This window comes from Drosophila elegans, unplaced genomic scaffold (genome assembly GCF_018152505.1).
Source record: "Drosophila elegans isolate 14027-0461.03 unplaced genomic scaffold, ASM1815250v1 contig_468, whole genome shotgun sequence".
NCBI lineage: Eukaryota > Metazoa > Arthropoda > Insecta > Diptera > Drosophilidae > Drosophila > Drosophila elegans.
Window position 1 is genome coordinate 1371867 of NW_024545855.1, and position 12353 is coordinate 1384219.

Here is a 12353-nt window from a genome sequence, read left to right on the forward strand (position 1 = left end):
CTGAAACGGCAATTTAATGAGCGCGCCAGGCGAAATCCTCCTTCCTCCTTGGCTTTGCCATTTGCGTGGCGGGACAGGACGAGAAGGACGAGCAGGACAAGAAGGACGAGCGTTCGCCTGCCACTCGAGGCGAGCAGGAAACGGAAATTACTTTGCAAACACTTTGCACCACCTTCGCACCGCTTAACCCCCGAGATCCTCGCGTGGCGAATGCGCTGCAGGAGTCAAGTGAAGTCAGGGAGCGTTAAGGTCCTGCCGCCTTCTTCGTCTTGCGTCATTTTCATTTTCTTCACGCTATTTCAGCCCTTTTTACGGCCAACGGCGGTATGAAATATGAATTGCGGTTACTTCAAAAATCTCCTTCATTCGCCTGGCTATTTCGGAGCCAGGAGCCAGGACTCAGAACACAGCAACAAAAATCAACTGCATTTAACTTTGTTGTGCTTTTTCGTCCCTAGTCGCTGCTGCGGCACATTGCCATTTTATGGCTAAATCCACTTTGGCAACACACACACACACACACTGAAACAGTAAGGAAGGAAGGAAACAGGACACGGCCAGGTGGCCAAAAGGGGGCTTCCACCTATGGCTTATTGAAACTTGTTGTAAGTTAAATTATGGCCGAAATGCTGTTGGCTGCTGCTGCTGCTGCTGCTGCTGTTGCTGTTGCTGTTGCTGCTGCTGTCGATGTTGCTGTTCCACTCCTCGCCAGCCAGCATGTAGTATGTGTGTGCGGGTTAAAATTACCTTTAAATTGAAAATTATTGTATGTGCGCGCGCTCGACTCGCACTCGAATCGCAGTTCCTTCAGCGTTCACCAGGCTAAAACATAAATTTCTGTGGTTTCTGCCGCAAATTGCGTTGGGTGTTGGCTGTTGGCTGTTGGCTGTTGGATGTTCGTTGGGTGGCAATGGAATGGGACCCTGAATTACTTTTTCAATTTAAGACTCTCGTTCTCTCACTCAGCACAGCGGCAGGTAAATGAATTAATGTGTGGGTGGCGGACATCTTAATTTATATTCATAAACATGAAGAGGCTGCTGGAAGAGGCAGAGATTTAGAGGCCAGGCCGAGTGATTGGTAGGAAGGAGTCCGCTCTGGACACCAGTTGTACTTTTTGTCCATTTTGAATGGCTTTTAAAATGATTAAATTTCATTTGTGAAATATGCTGCTGTGACAGGCGAACAATCAGTGGGACAGCAGCAGGGAAGGCAGCAGCTGGCTATCGGTTTCGATTCGATTTGTGGGACATGTTTATTTAAGCAGCACACTTTAAGTGCGGCCTCTTTAAGGATACGCACTTTTCGGCTATAACTCCTGCTCGACGGCTGGGGTTCAAGAGTTTTGAACTTGGCACGCGTTTGTCGTTTCGACAAATTGTCGTGGCCCCCTGCTTTCGAGAATTTTCCACTCCTCACGGGCTTGTTTGTTTGCCTGGCGGGCTCGTAAATAAATCATTTGATAACTTGACGCGCTGCCTTCCGCCCCCGATACTGACCAGCCCCCATCACCAACCCACGTGTCCTGTATCCTGTGTCCTGTATCCTGTGGTCAAGGCTTCACCTCAAGCGACTCTGGCGACTTGTCCGCCGCCACAAGATATTGTGATTTATTTGCTTTCGCTTGGCTGTGACGTGACGCGACGTGGGGAAGTATCGATTGGGGATGGCTATACGACATACACGGGAAAATATTAAAGATCTGTGCTGTAGGTATACTTCTGCTTGGTATTTATGATCGCTCCTTGCAGACTGGACTCTTTGCAGAGTAAGGAAAAGCTTTTTTTTTAGTAGTATTAGGCCAATTGTTAAACAATTATGTAAAGTATCAAAAGTAACAACGATAATATTCAAATAGAACACGTATACATAATATCTAATCTGGTTAAGTAAAATGACTTAACCACTTTTGTTATAACCGAATCAGCTTATTACTTTATTTTTATACTTTTTTTGAGATATTTCCTTATCGACTATCATGTGGTAAAACATTTTTTACTAGTGCATTTCTTGTTCAGCTGGCTTACCAATTTCCAGTTGCCACTTTGTTGTTCTGGCCTTATCTGCGCAAACTTTTGGCGAAACGCAAAGGGAGAAATAGCAACGGCAAAGAGTCGTTAATTTTTACTGATACTGCGGGGGTAAAGTAAAATTCCGTCGGACATTGCCGGGGCAACCGCTCGCAGTTCGCAGTTTCAATTATCTAAGTCCTCTCTTTCATGTGGCTACCGACAACAATTTACACTGGCTTTTCGGGCGGACCGGCACGCCAAATAGTTTGAAATCCCCCAAAAATAGATTTCCTCTGTCGTGGTCGAAAGACGAATGCCAGCCGGTCTCATCTAGGGAAAGGCGAAAACTTTGGCCAAAACATCGAAACGTTAAGCAGCCCTGCCAGTCGTAAAAAACTCTTTAAGCTTTTCCAGTGCAAACATAAGGCAACAACAGGGTTTTCCACTTAGACTTTGGGGTAGGGGATTGGGATCGGATCAGGTGGCATACGCCCGCTGTCATAACCGAATCAATAGAAGTCAGGTGCAGCCTGGCAGCTGAGCCAATCAGCTATTAATAGAGCTGAGAATCAGCTTAGACGGCAGACTTATGTGGGAACCGTTCAGGTTTCGGCACACACTCGCTTGACCCCCAAGAAAGCGGACAATTTTGTATTTATAATCAGGTTGAAACGGAGACCTAAGCCGAGGAGTCTGCTGCTCCCTTTATACCACCACCTACTACTGGCACGGGGATTAGGTATTTGAAAAGTTTCTGACCCAAAAGGCTTTGGCATGTGTGTTAAGGGAGAAGGGGAAGACAAAGGAGACGAGTCCTGTGTCCGGACTTCATAGACAGAGATATATCTCCTCTGTCCGGATTTTGTTTGCCTGACTTTGTTGCCACTTGCCAACAATGGCAACCTGTGTCCCTGCCTTCGGATTTGCCTATTTGCCTGAATGCCCATTATCGTCATCCCCATCATCGCCATCAGACCCAGCTTGAGCCTGGGTTTGAGCCCCTAGCCTAGCCCCTTTTTGCGTTTTTGATCTATGCCCCAAATCCCAATGCCTGAATGCCTCACATCCAGACAAAAGTTTACAGTCGCCACAAAGTTTTCGGTGGCTCTGCCACTCCGGTTTGCCGCTCAGTTGTCATGGCAATTTTGAAAGGAGATATTCAATTTGGCTGGCTTCTCGTCTCCACATAATACTTGGTAAGCAGTTTGAAGTTTTAGGGCCACTTTAAATGGCCACAAATTGATGCCGGAATGCCGATGGTGCAACTAATTTGATTAAATTAACCCAAGCACTCGGTTCACTGCATGAAAATGATCAACTCATTAACAAATTTCGAGTTGGACTTTTAATGGGAAAATGTGTATAAAGTTTTGATTTATTTCTGCCCCGTCTGACATAATTAAATTTGAAAGTATTATTCTTTCCGAATGCCAACGGTAGGCAACAAGGGACTTAAGCCTCTGAGTTGGTAAAAATTCAAACAATATGGCCAAAAGCTCATCAAGCGCATCAGTGGGTCTTAGCCTGGCCCAAATCTGACAGCATCTTAGCCGGAACGAGGAGCAGAAAAGCCGGAACAGGAGCTGTGGCTGTGGCTGTGGCTGCCACCAAATCCATTTTGGCAGCCGGCTTGCTGAATGCAAGGTAGTGAAATTTACAATTTAAAATGCATGCATAATGAATGTTGTTTGCTGCCAAAAGACTTTCTGCAGGGCAGTTGGGGAGACCATGACCTCATGTCTCGCCCCAAAGCCAAAACACCCCCCTATTGCCATTGGGGTCGCCCCCAGCCTTTAATACCCCTTGGCCATGAAACAAGCAAACGAAAAAATACACACAAATAATAACAACTGAACTTGGTCGACTCAACTTCAAATGCAGCTGGAAAAATCCCTAATCTGTGTGAAATTAAGTAATGCACAGTGAAATTGGTAGATGCAATGGGAATAAAGAGAAATATAATACAGGTATTACAAAAGCTATTATAACACCGATACCAAAGTGGAATAGTAAAAATATATATTAACTATTTAATTCAACAACATATTTAAAATATTTATTTAAATTAAATAATAGATCTTAATATAAAATCCAATGCATCTTAAAATATTTCAATTAATGTGAAAGGTATTGTATTAAAATCTTACAATTAAATATGTTTTAAATTTTAATTAAATTTTCAGATGTTAAATTACGAAAAGTCATATCAAAACTTTTACAAAATTGAAATATTGTCATGTTTAAAAAAAAGGTCTAAACACCGCAATGGCTTAAATTCAAATTGACAAATATTTAAAAATGTAGTACCAGTGTACCAAATATCCGTTTTCTATTAATAATGAAGGAATTTAATGGATTATAATCAAAGATCACTTTTATTAATTTTAATGAAACATTACTTCCTATTATGTTAATCTTAACATTGTCAAACCTTACCATGTATTTCTTTCTGTGTGGGGAACCGAGAATAACGGGTGGAGGATGAATAGGAGCTGGAGGTGACCATGACTGGCAGCTGGATAGATGCTCCCTTTGGCCTTTCCTTTGTTTTTTGGCTTACTTTGCATTAGAAAAGCACCAACATCCCGGGGATGAGGGTGTGTTCCACTATTCGCTCCTCCTGTGGATGTGTGTATGCACATATTTGCTCGACTTTGTTTGCCAACACACACGCACATACATACACACACACAGGAGCAGCCACAAGAAGCACAACTACTGTTAAAAAATTTGTGCATAATTTTGCAAGACGAAAATATGCTTTGGTGCTTGAAAGGCGAAAAGCAGGGAAATCGATGACGGGACACATGCCAAGGCCCACTCCCGCTGGGATCCCTCTTTACACTGTCTTTGTTTGCGGATTATGATGCCATTGTTGTTGTCGTTCTCTTCCTCGTCGTCGTCGTCGTCCTGGTGCCACATTCCGGGCACCCAGAGAATTCCCCACTCTCATCTGCATTCGCAATTGAGCTCCAAATTTTGCCTTCTCTAATTTAATTATCCGCGTGACGCAACTGGAAGCTGTTTGCAATCAGGCGTCGCTCACAATCGCCTTTGGATCTGCACACACATTCAAGTTGTAGCCACATCCACCTCAACAGGATATTTATATATATATATATATTTACATGTACGCAATACTTTCATTACGTGCTCGGTACCTTGGCAACCGTCAGCGAAAAGTTTTTCCATATTTTCCACTCTCTTCGCCACGTAATTCTGTAGGTCGCGATTTTCTTTAATTGTTGAACACACGTGACCACGATTAATGTGTGTTCGCATTTTCGGATTCTTTATACCCCTCCCAAGTAGTTTTATTTCCCAATTTATTACAATTGGCATTACAGTTTTATTTCCCCTAAAAATCAAAGTTTCTGTTTGCAAAACAACATTTAAACTTTGTTGTCAGAAAAGCAAGTAATTAAAAGATTTAAGAATTTCTCATTCTGATTTTTAGAGGGCTATAAAACAGTACTACGTTTCCTATCACAATATCGATGTAACTAAACCTGAATCTGTTACCTGGAGCTGGTTTGATTAGGTCTTGGTTTTCATTATTTTAGTGTGCCATTAAAAGTTGCCACTCGAACTTTTTCCGATTTAAACTTTTCGGATTACAAGGCGGATGGGTGATACAGCTCCAATCGCCATTAAGAGTCAGCTGTTCGCACCCACTCACACACATGGCATAATACTCCTCCGACTGAAGCACATTTTTAAACACATTCCAAAATTGAAAAGTCATGTTGAACGTTTTTCGTTTGCTGCTTTTTTGGCCAGTTTGCATGATTTGTATTTATCTGGGTGAGTGGAAAGCTCTTATCGGCCACAGTTGAGATAGGGGAAAACTTTCAGTTTGATTACTTAAGAATTTGGTCAATGATTTCGAATAAAGCCCAATAGTTGTCCGAAGTTCAAATGGCAGAAAGGGGGGAGGCAAGGATTGTCCAACTCTCAGAGCCGTAATAAATTTCCGCCTGCTTGAGTGCCGCAAACACATACGTACATTCACATTGGGGCATGCATACCATACGTGAGGAACTCCCGACACCATGATGTCCTGGCCATTATCCTGCATATAAAGTCGTTCATTTCCTTGCTGTTTTTGGGTCATTCCTGCTTTGATTTGACCGTTGTCGTTTTCATTGCCAGTGAGCCATTGAGCCGGAGAGTGTGTTTGCCAAGTCCCCATACCACTGCACCCCGCAGTGTGTTAAGCCCATTGTATTGCATACATAATAAATTTTATGAAACGTAAACTTTTATTGAGACCAATTTTTGTCGCTGCCATAAAAGCGAACATGAACATGAAAGGAAAAGCTCGTTCCGATCGAAGCGAAATGTTTTATTTATAGCTTTGGTTCAATTTGGAAATTAATTTCGCATTAACTATTTTTGGGTGGCGAATTAGAGGAGCCAGGGCAAACACAAACAGCGATATTGTTAGTGCTTCGCCCTTGCCCTCGTCCTCGCTGGGAACCAAAAACATTTCAAATAGTTCGAATTAGCAAAACAACACACAAATGGAGAGCAAATAAAGAGCAAATAGAGGGCAAAGACAAAACACAAACACAAATAATGCCCCGAATTCGAATTTGCTGCTGTAAATGAAAATATTGCAATTCAAACGAAGCGAGCGAAAAAAAAACAAAGCCAAATAAAATGAAATGAAAGGGACTTTGAACCGTGCGACCGAAATCAAATGACAAACGCAGGGCCCAGCTGATGATTTGTGATGGACAAATAAAAGAAATTCTACGTACCACCCCCATCCATCCAAAAAACAACCAAACATAACTATCATTGACGTTTGCGTCATTGTTTTGCTTGCCGAAATGATTTTATGGGTGTGCTAACGCTGCGTATACGTAATCCCCATGTGAACTTGGCATTAAATTGGTCATTTTGATTAGGAACGCAGGCCAATTGAAATTAAAATGATGGAATGACCTCTTTAATTTTAAACCAATTGGTTTCAGTAATTGCCTTGTGCCTCTCCTGTGATGCACTGACGATTATCGGATTACACTTGTGAGGAAAAAACATTCAGGATAATGGCGTTTGCATATTCATAGCACGCAGTAATATTTATTGAAAAGATTTTTGTTGTTCGTGGCTCACACATTTAAAATTCACCAGCGAAGCTGCAAAATGCCTGAATAGTTAATGAAATAATGAATATATATGAGTTAACGGGCTGAACGGCTTAAGGGGCTTGCAGGCGAGTAATTATATTTCAATTATATGGTGAGTGCCCCCAGATCTCCTGGTGACCCAGATCACCTCTAGAGCTCCATAGCTTCTCTAGAAACTGTTCGCAAAGAGAGCTAACTCATCAGCTCACGGCTCATTAGCAGGGGTTGCGAAAATAAGAGCAGCCAGACAACTTGATTGAACTTCAATGAGCTCGAAGATGCCTGCTCCTCGCAGCTCAAGATTAATGCTAATGTGACAACTTAATCGAAAGCCATTTACAAGTCATGTCAAGTGGAGAGCAGTGGCTCTGTGAGCTCGTTATTATGACAGGACCTCGATGTAGGCTGTACGAGAAGCAAGGGAGCAAGGGAGCAAAGGAGCAATGACGACGACAAATCCATAAAAAAGCACGTTAAATATTTGCATTAATTCCGGGCCTGGCTGATAAGTCGGCGATGCTAACAGGAAACCGGAGACAGGGGACAGGAGTCAGGGACAGGGACTGCTGTTGACACTTACCCGGCAAACATGATGCGACGGCGATGCCGATAAGGAGCAATAGTTGGCCCATCCTCGTCCTGCTGCTGCTGCTCCTTGTGCTACTGCTGCTGCTCCTGCTCCTGCTGCTGCTGCTGCTGCTGCTGCTCATGTTTTGGCTGCTCATTTTGCCAAAGTCGTTTGGCTCTTATCACTAAATGCGTTACTTTGTCAACGACCCGACTTCTCGGGCTGTTTTGTGTGGACGTTAGGTGGGGCTGGCTGCTTGGCTGGTTGGCTGACTTTGACTCTGACTTTTACTGCACGACTCACTCGCTTTCGCACTGGCACTCGCACTCGAATTTCAGTGTTCACGGCTCAATTTGGTGTGTATCAGTCAGATGTGTTTATGGCTGGGCGAAACGCAAGCGGCGATCTTGCTGTTGTGCATAAACAATAAAAAATATAGCAAAATGTAGGCCCGAACTGTCATGACAGAAATTGAAACACGAACTGCGCCAGTGCTTTGATGCTTGATTACAAAAAAAAGTTCTTCGATATTAGATATTTGATATTTGATACTCCTTACCAAGTTTCGCTAGATCGAATTAAGTTGTGTGGAAACTGGAAGCGTGAATCCTTTTTTTGGATGGATATTATTTTACGTTTCGCGCCTCGCGTTTGTTGATGGTTTCTTGTTGCTTAATCAGAAATTTACACAATCCACAAAAGGATAAAAGAACAGTGAAAATTTCAATCAAAACTTCACTCTTTTTTTCCCGCCTTTGTCTGTCTTTTTGTTTGTTTTTCTTTTTCTTTTGTTGTTTTTGCTTTTTAGCGCTCGTTAACTCTAGCGATTCGTTTCGCGTCTTTGTTTGTTCCGTTTTTTGTCTTTTCGCCGCTTTTCGTTTTCTCAATTTTTTTGCTCAATTTTTAATGCAATTTCCACGCTTAACTGCACTTTTTGCCATTTCGCTTGTTATTCCTGTTTCTTCTGATTTTGCTGTTTCAGTTTTTGTATTGCATTTATTTACGCGAAATGCACACACACTCACTAGCACACACACAGTTTCGCAGGCGACCGGAAACAGACAGAGACAAAATATGTACACAGTTTGCAGCGCTCTCGTTCCCTCCCGGCGCATGCACAAATTCAAATTACTTTGGCCGCTATTCCAGTTATGGTTATCGCTCGCCTTGTTCAATCCAACAAAGCAGATCAGAGCATAGCGCTCCAGCCGCTCATCAAGTGGCTTTTGTCCTTCTCGAGGACTTTGACTCGCTTCTGGACTGGGGATCTCGGTCTGGACTCCGTCAAGAGTCGAGCCTTCGCATCTTCTTCATATATATCTGAAAAAAAGGAAAGGTTATCGGGTTAAAATGTTTATTCTTTAATTTGTATGTATTTTGAAAAGTATTTATTCATGTTTTTTATAAATCTTTAAGTGTTGTCATATAGGAAACTTAAGTATTGCTTAAAAATAATTATTTTTATACAGAAATATTTTAATATGCAAAATACTGTATAGATTTTAAATTCCACATACCAAAGGTTTACGGACATAAATACATAATTAAAAATAACCCGATTTGTACCCCTGTTTAATTACTCTGTGGATACATATTTCCTTTTCTAAGAAAACGAGGCTTATTTTTGTGGCTTCTGCTAAGAGTATAAGAAGTAGCTCCTCATTTGGTATTTTCTTTGATGGTGCTTGGGGCTTTTGCATAAATTATAAGCACATTTGGAGATTTTTCTCTTATCGCCGTGTACTAAAGCCGAACGTTAAGTGAACTTTGCTGATGGCATTGTCAGACGAATAATGCGTCAACTACGCACCTAGAATTTTCATCTCCACTGCCTAAATGACAGACGTGTGTCTGAGTTCTGAGTTGTGAGTTCCATACCCTCAACCCCACCCAATGTTCAGGCCTTTGTTTCTTGGCTGCAGCCATTATTATGCTTTATTTTCCGCTTGACACCTTTGGGCTGCGTTGCGCATTTCCCTTCTGCACCCACTGAACGAGTATTTGTGTTCACCCACGTGGCATTTATGTGCGACTCTTTTTCCCATTTTCGCATTCAGCGTTTTTCCCCGGTTATTCCGACCTGGCCGAAAGGCCTAGCCAAGGCTAAAGCAACTGCCCCAAGCTGCGGGCATATAGAGGAAAGTGGGAGGTGGGAAGCTGGAAGGGTTGTACTCCTTCTTATCAACATGCACGTCGACGTGAGACAGAGACGTCATGTCGTCGTCTGAATTGAAATTTATTATTCTGCTTTGTCGTGCATGTGTGCGAGGCCCCAACTTTTTTACTTTTTTACACAAAAAAAAATTGAGTACTTAGCCGAAACATACTATTTTAAAATTAATTTGTAATTAGAAAATGTTAATTCTTAAAAATTCAATAAGAAATTTCTGTCTTAGAAACTTAAAATATGTGTCAAAAACTAAATTTATGGTAACGTTTTAATAAGTATGTTTATATGTAACTTTTAAAATAGAATTGAAATTAGAAAATGTAAGTTCCTTAAAATTATTTAGAACTTTCCGTCTCAGAATCTTAAAATATTTTACATATATTACGGCAACGTTTTAATAAATATGTAATATTTTTATACCCTTGCAGAGGGTATTATAATTTCAGTCAGAAGTTTGCAACGCAGTGAAGGAGACGTTTCCGACCCTATAAAGTATATATATTCTTGATCAGCATCACTAGTAGAGTCGATCTAGCCATGTCCGTCTGTCCGTCCGTCTGTCCGTCTGTCCGTCTGTCCGTCCGTCTGTCCGTCTGTCCGTCTGTCCGTCCGTTTATATGCAAACTAGTCTCTCAGTTTTAAAGCTATCTGCATGAAACTTTTCCAAAAGTTGTCTTTCTATTGCAGGTAGTATATAAGTCGGAACGAGCCGGATCGGACGACAATAGCATATAGCTCCCATAGGAACAATCGGAAAAATAAATGAAAAAAAATTATAACTTTGCTGTTTTTTAATTTTTTGTTTAGTTCTTCGACATATAATAATGGTTAAATATTTCCGATTTACGGTTTAAATTTCATTAAAATCGGTCGACTATAGCATATAGCTCCCATAGGAACAATCGGAAAAATAATTGAAAAAAAATTATAACTTTGCTGTTTTTTAATTTTTTGTTTTGTTCTTCGACATAAAGCAATGGTTAAATATTTCAGAGTTATGGTTAAAATTTCATCAAAATCGGACGACTATAGCATATAGCTCCCATAGGAACAATCAGAAAAATAATTGAAAAAAAATTATAACTTTGCTGCTTTTTAATTTTTTGTTTAGTTCTTCGACATATAGCAATGGTTAAATATTTCAGAATTATGATTAAAATTTCATCAAAATCGGACGACTATAGCATATAGCTCCCATAGGAACAATCGGAAAAATAATTGAAAAAATTATAACTTTGCTGTTTTTTAATTTGTTTTTTAGTTCTTCGACATATAGCAATGGTTAAATATTTCAGAATTATGGTTTAAATTTCATCAAAATCGGACGACTATATCATATAGCTCCTATACAAATAATGAAAATATATAAAAGAACAATCAAATAATTAAGCTGCAAATCTTCATAGCTTCAATGTTTTTAAACATATACGCAAGTAAATCATAATTTTAATGTTTTCAAAAATATTTAATTCTTGCGATAGCTGCAAGGGTATATGAACTTCGGCTTGCCGAAGTTTGCTTTCTTTCTTGTAAAATTTGCTGTAACTAAGACATATTTTGCTTTAAGTGCACACTTCCCACATTTAGCAATCCCCCTTGGCCCCAGCATTTTTCAAGCAGTTTTGTGAGTGCCTGGCACTTTTTTGAGGTGGCCACGTCTGCGTGTGCCCCCTCCAATTTCCCCTTTTCAAGCATTTAATATTTTTTATTTCTCCCGACTTTTATTTTCTTTTTACTCCGACATCCCCAGTCAGTGCTCGCTCGCTTTTACTTTTGTTAATTGCTTTTCATCTGGGGAAAGCTGGCAAAATGTCTGGGGGCCACCTTTGATGTGCGACCTTTCATTGAGTTGAGCTTGTTGTTGGTGCTTTGGGCTCTCGCACTTAGGGATATTGTTCATATGTCTCAATTATCCTTTTGATTTTGTACACAAGAAAGCGCCCTCCAAAGTTTTGCGCTTTTGTTGGCCCAATTTCAAAGAAAAACCTGACCAAAGGTTTATGGGGTCCTCCATATTGCTTTACAGGCCAGTTATTATTAAAATGTTTGTATATCTCGTTTCGTCCACCCCAAAAAGCAAGCAATAAAATCTGCATATTTAAAACATTTCTATGCGGATTATGTGCGGGGATAAATCGGATCTTTCCTGAGAAACAAATGCCAAAATAGCCGTGTCCAGTTGAACAAAAAATTGGCATGAAATTGTACTTAGTTTGTTTTCCTGTTTCTGCTGACACTGGCCTTTTTTGTGGCTTAGCAAGTGGAAGTGAAGTAAAAAAGGCGCAGACAAAACGAAAGGAAAACAGTTGGAAATTATGCAAAGATTGTGTGTGCAGAAGGAGGTATTGGTATGAGGATCCTGATTGCGGGATTCTTGGATCTCAGATGGAACGAGCAAGTCAACTTGTCGCCGTGGTCACGAGTGCTCGACAAAGCTGAGGTGAGGTCCTGGACCAGGACCAACTTAA

General features: G+C 40.9%; 1 protein-coding gene across 7 annotated transcripts in view; it reads right to left on the reverse strand.

The window, feature by feature from the left end:
* The window catches only part of LOC108143828 (hemicentin-2), a 112727-nt gene that overhangs the window by 67083 nt on the left and 33291 nt on the right, over positions 1-12353 (reverse strand). For 6 of the 7 annotated variants that reach the window (XM_017268371.1, XM_017268373.1, XM_017268372.1 and 3 more), the window contains exon 2: positions 7728-9035. In XM_017268371.1, the coding sequence (XP_017123860.1) occupies positions 7728-7872 (145 nt within the window). In that variant the 5' untranslated portion in view covers positions 7873-9035. The remainder of the gene's footprint in view (positions 1-7727; positions 9036-12353) is intronic. The other variant, XM_017268370.1, reaches the window with a different exon arrangement.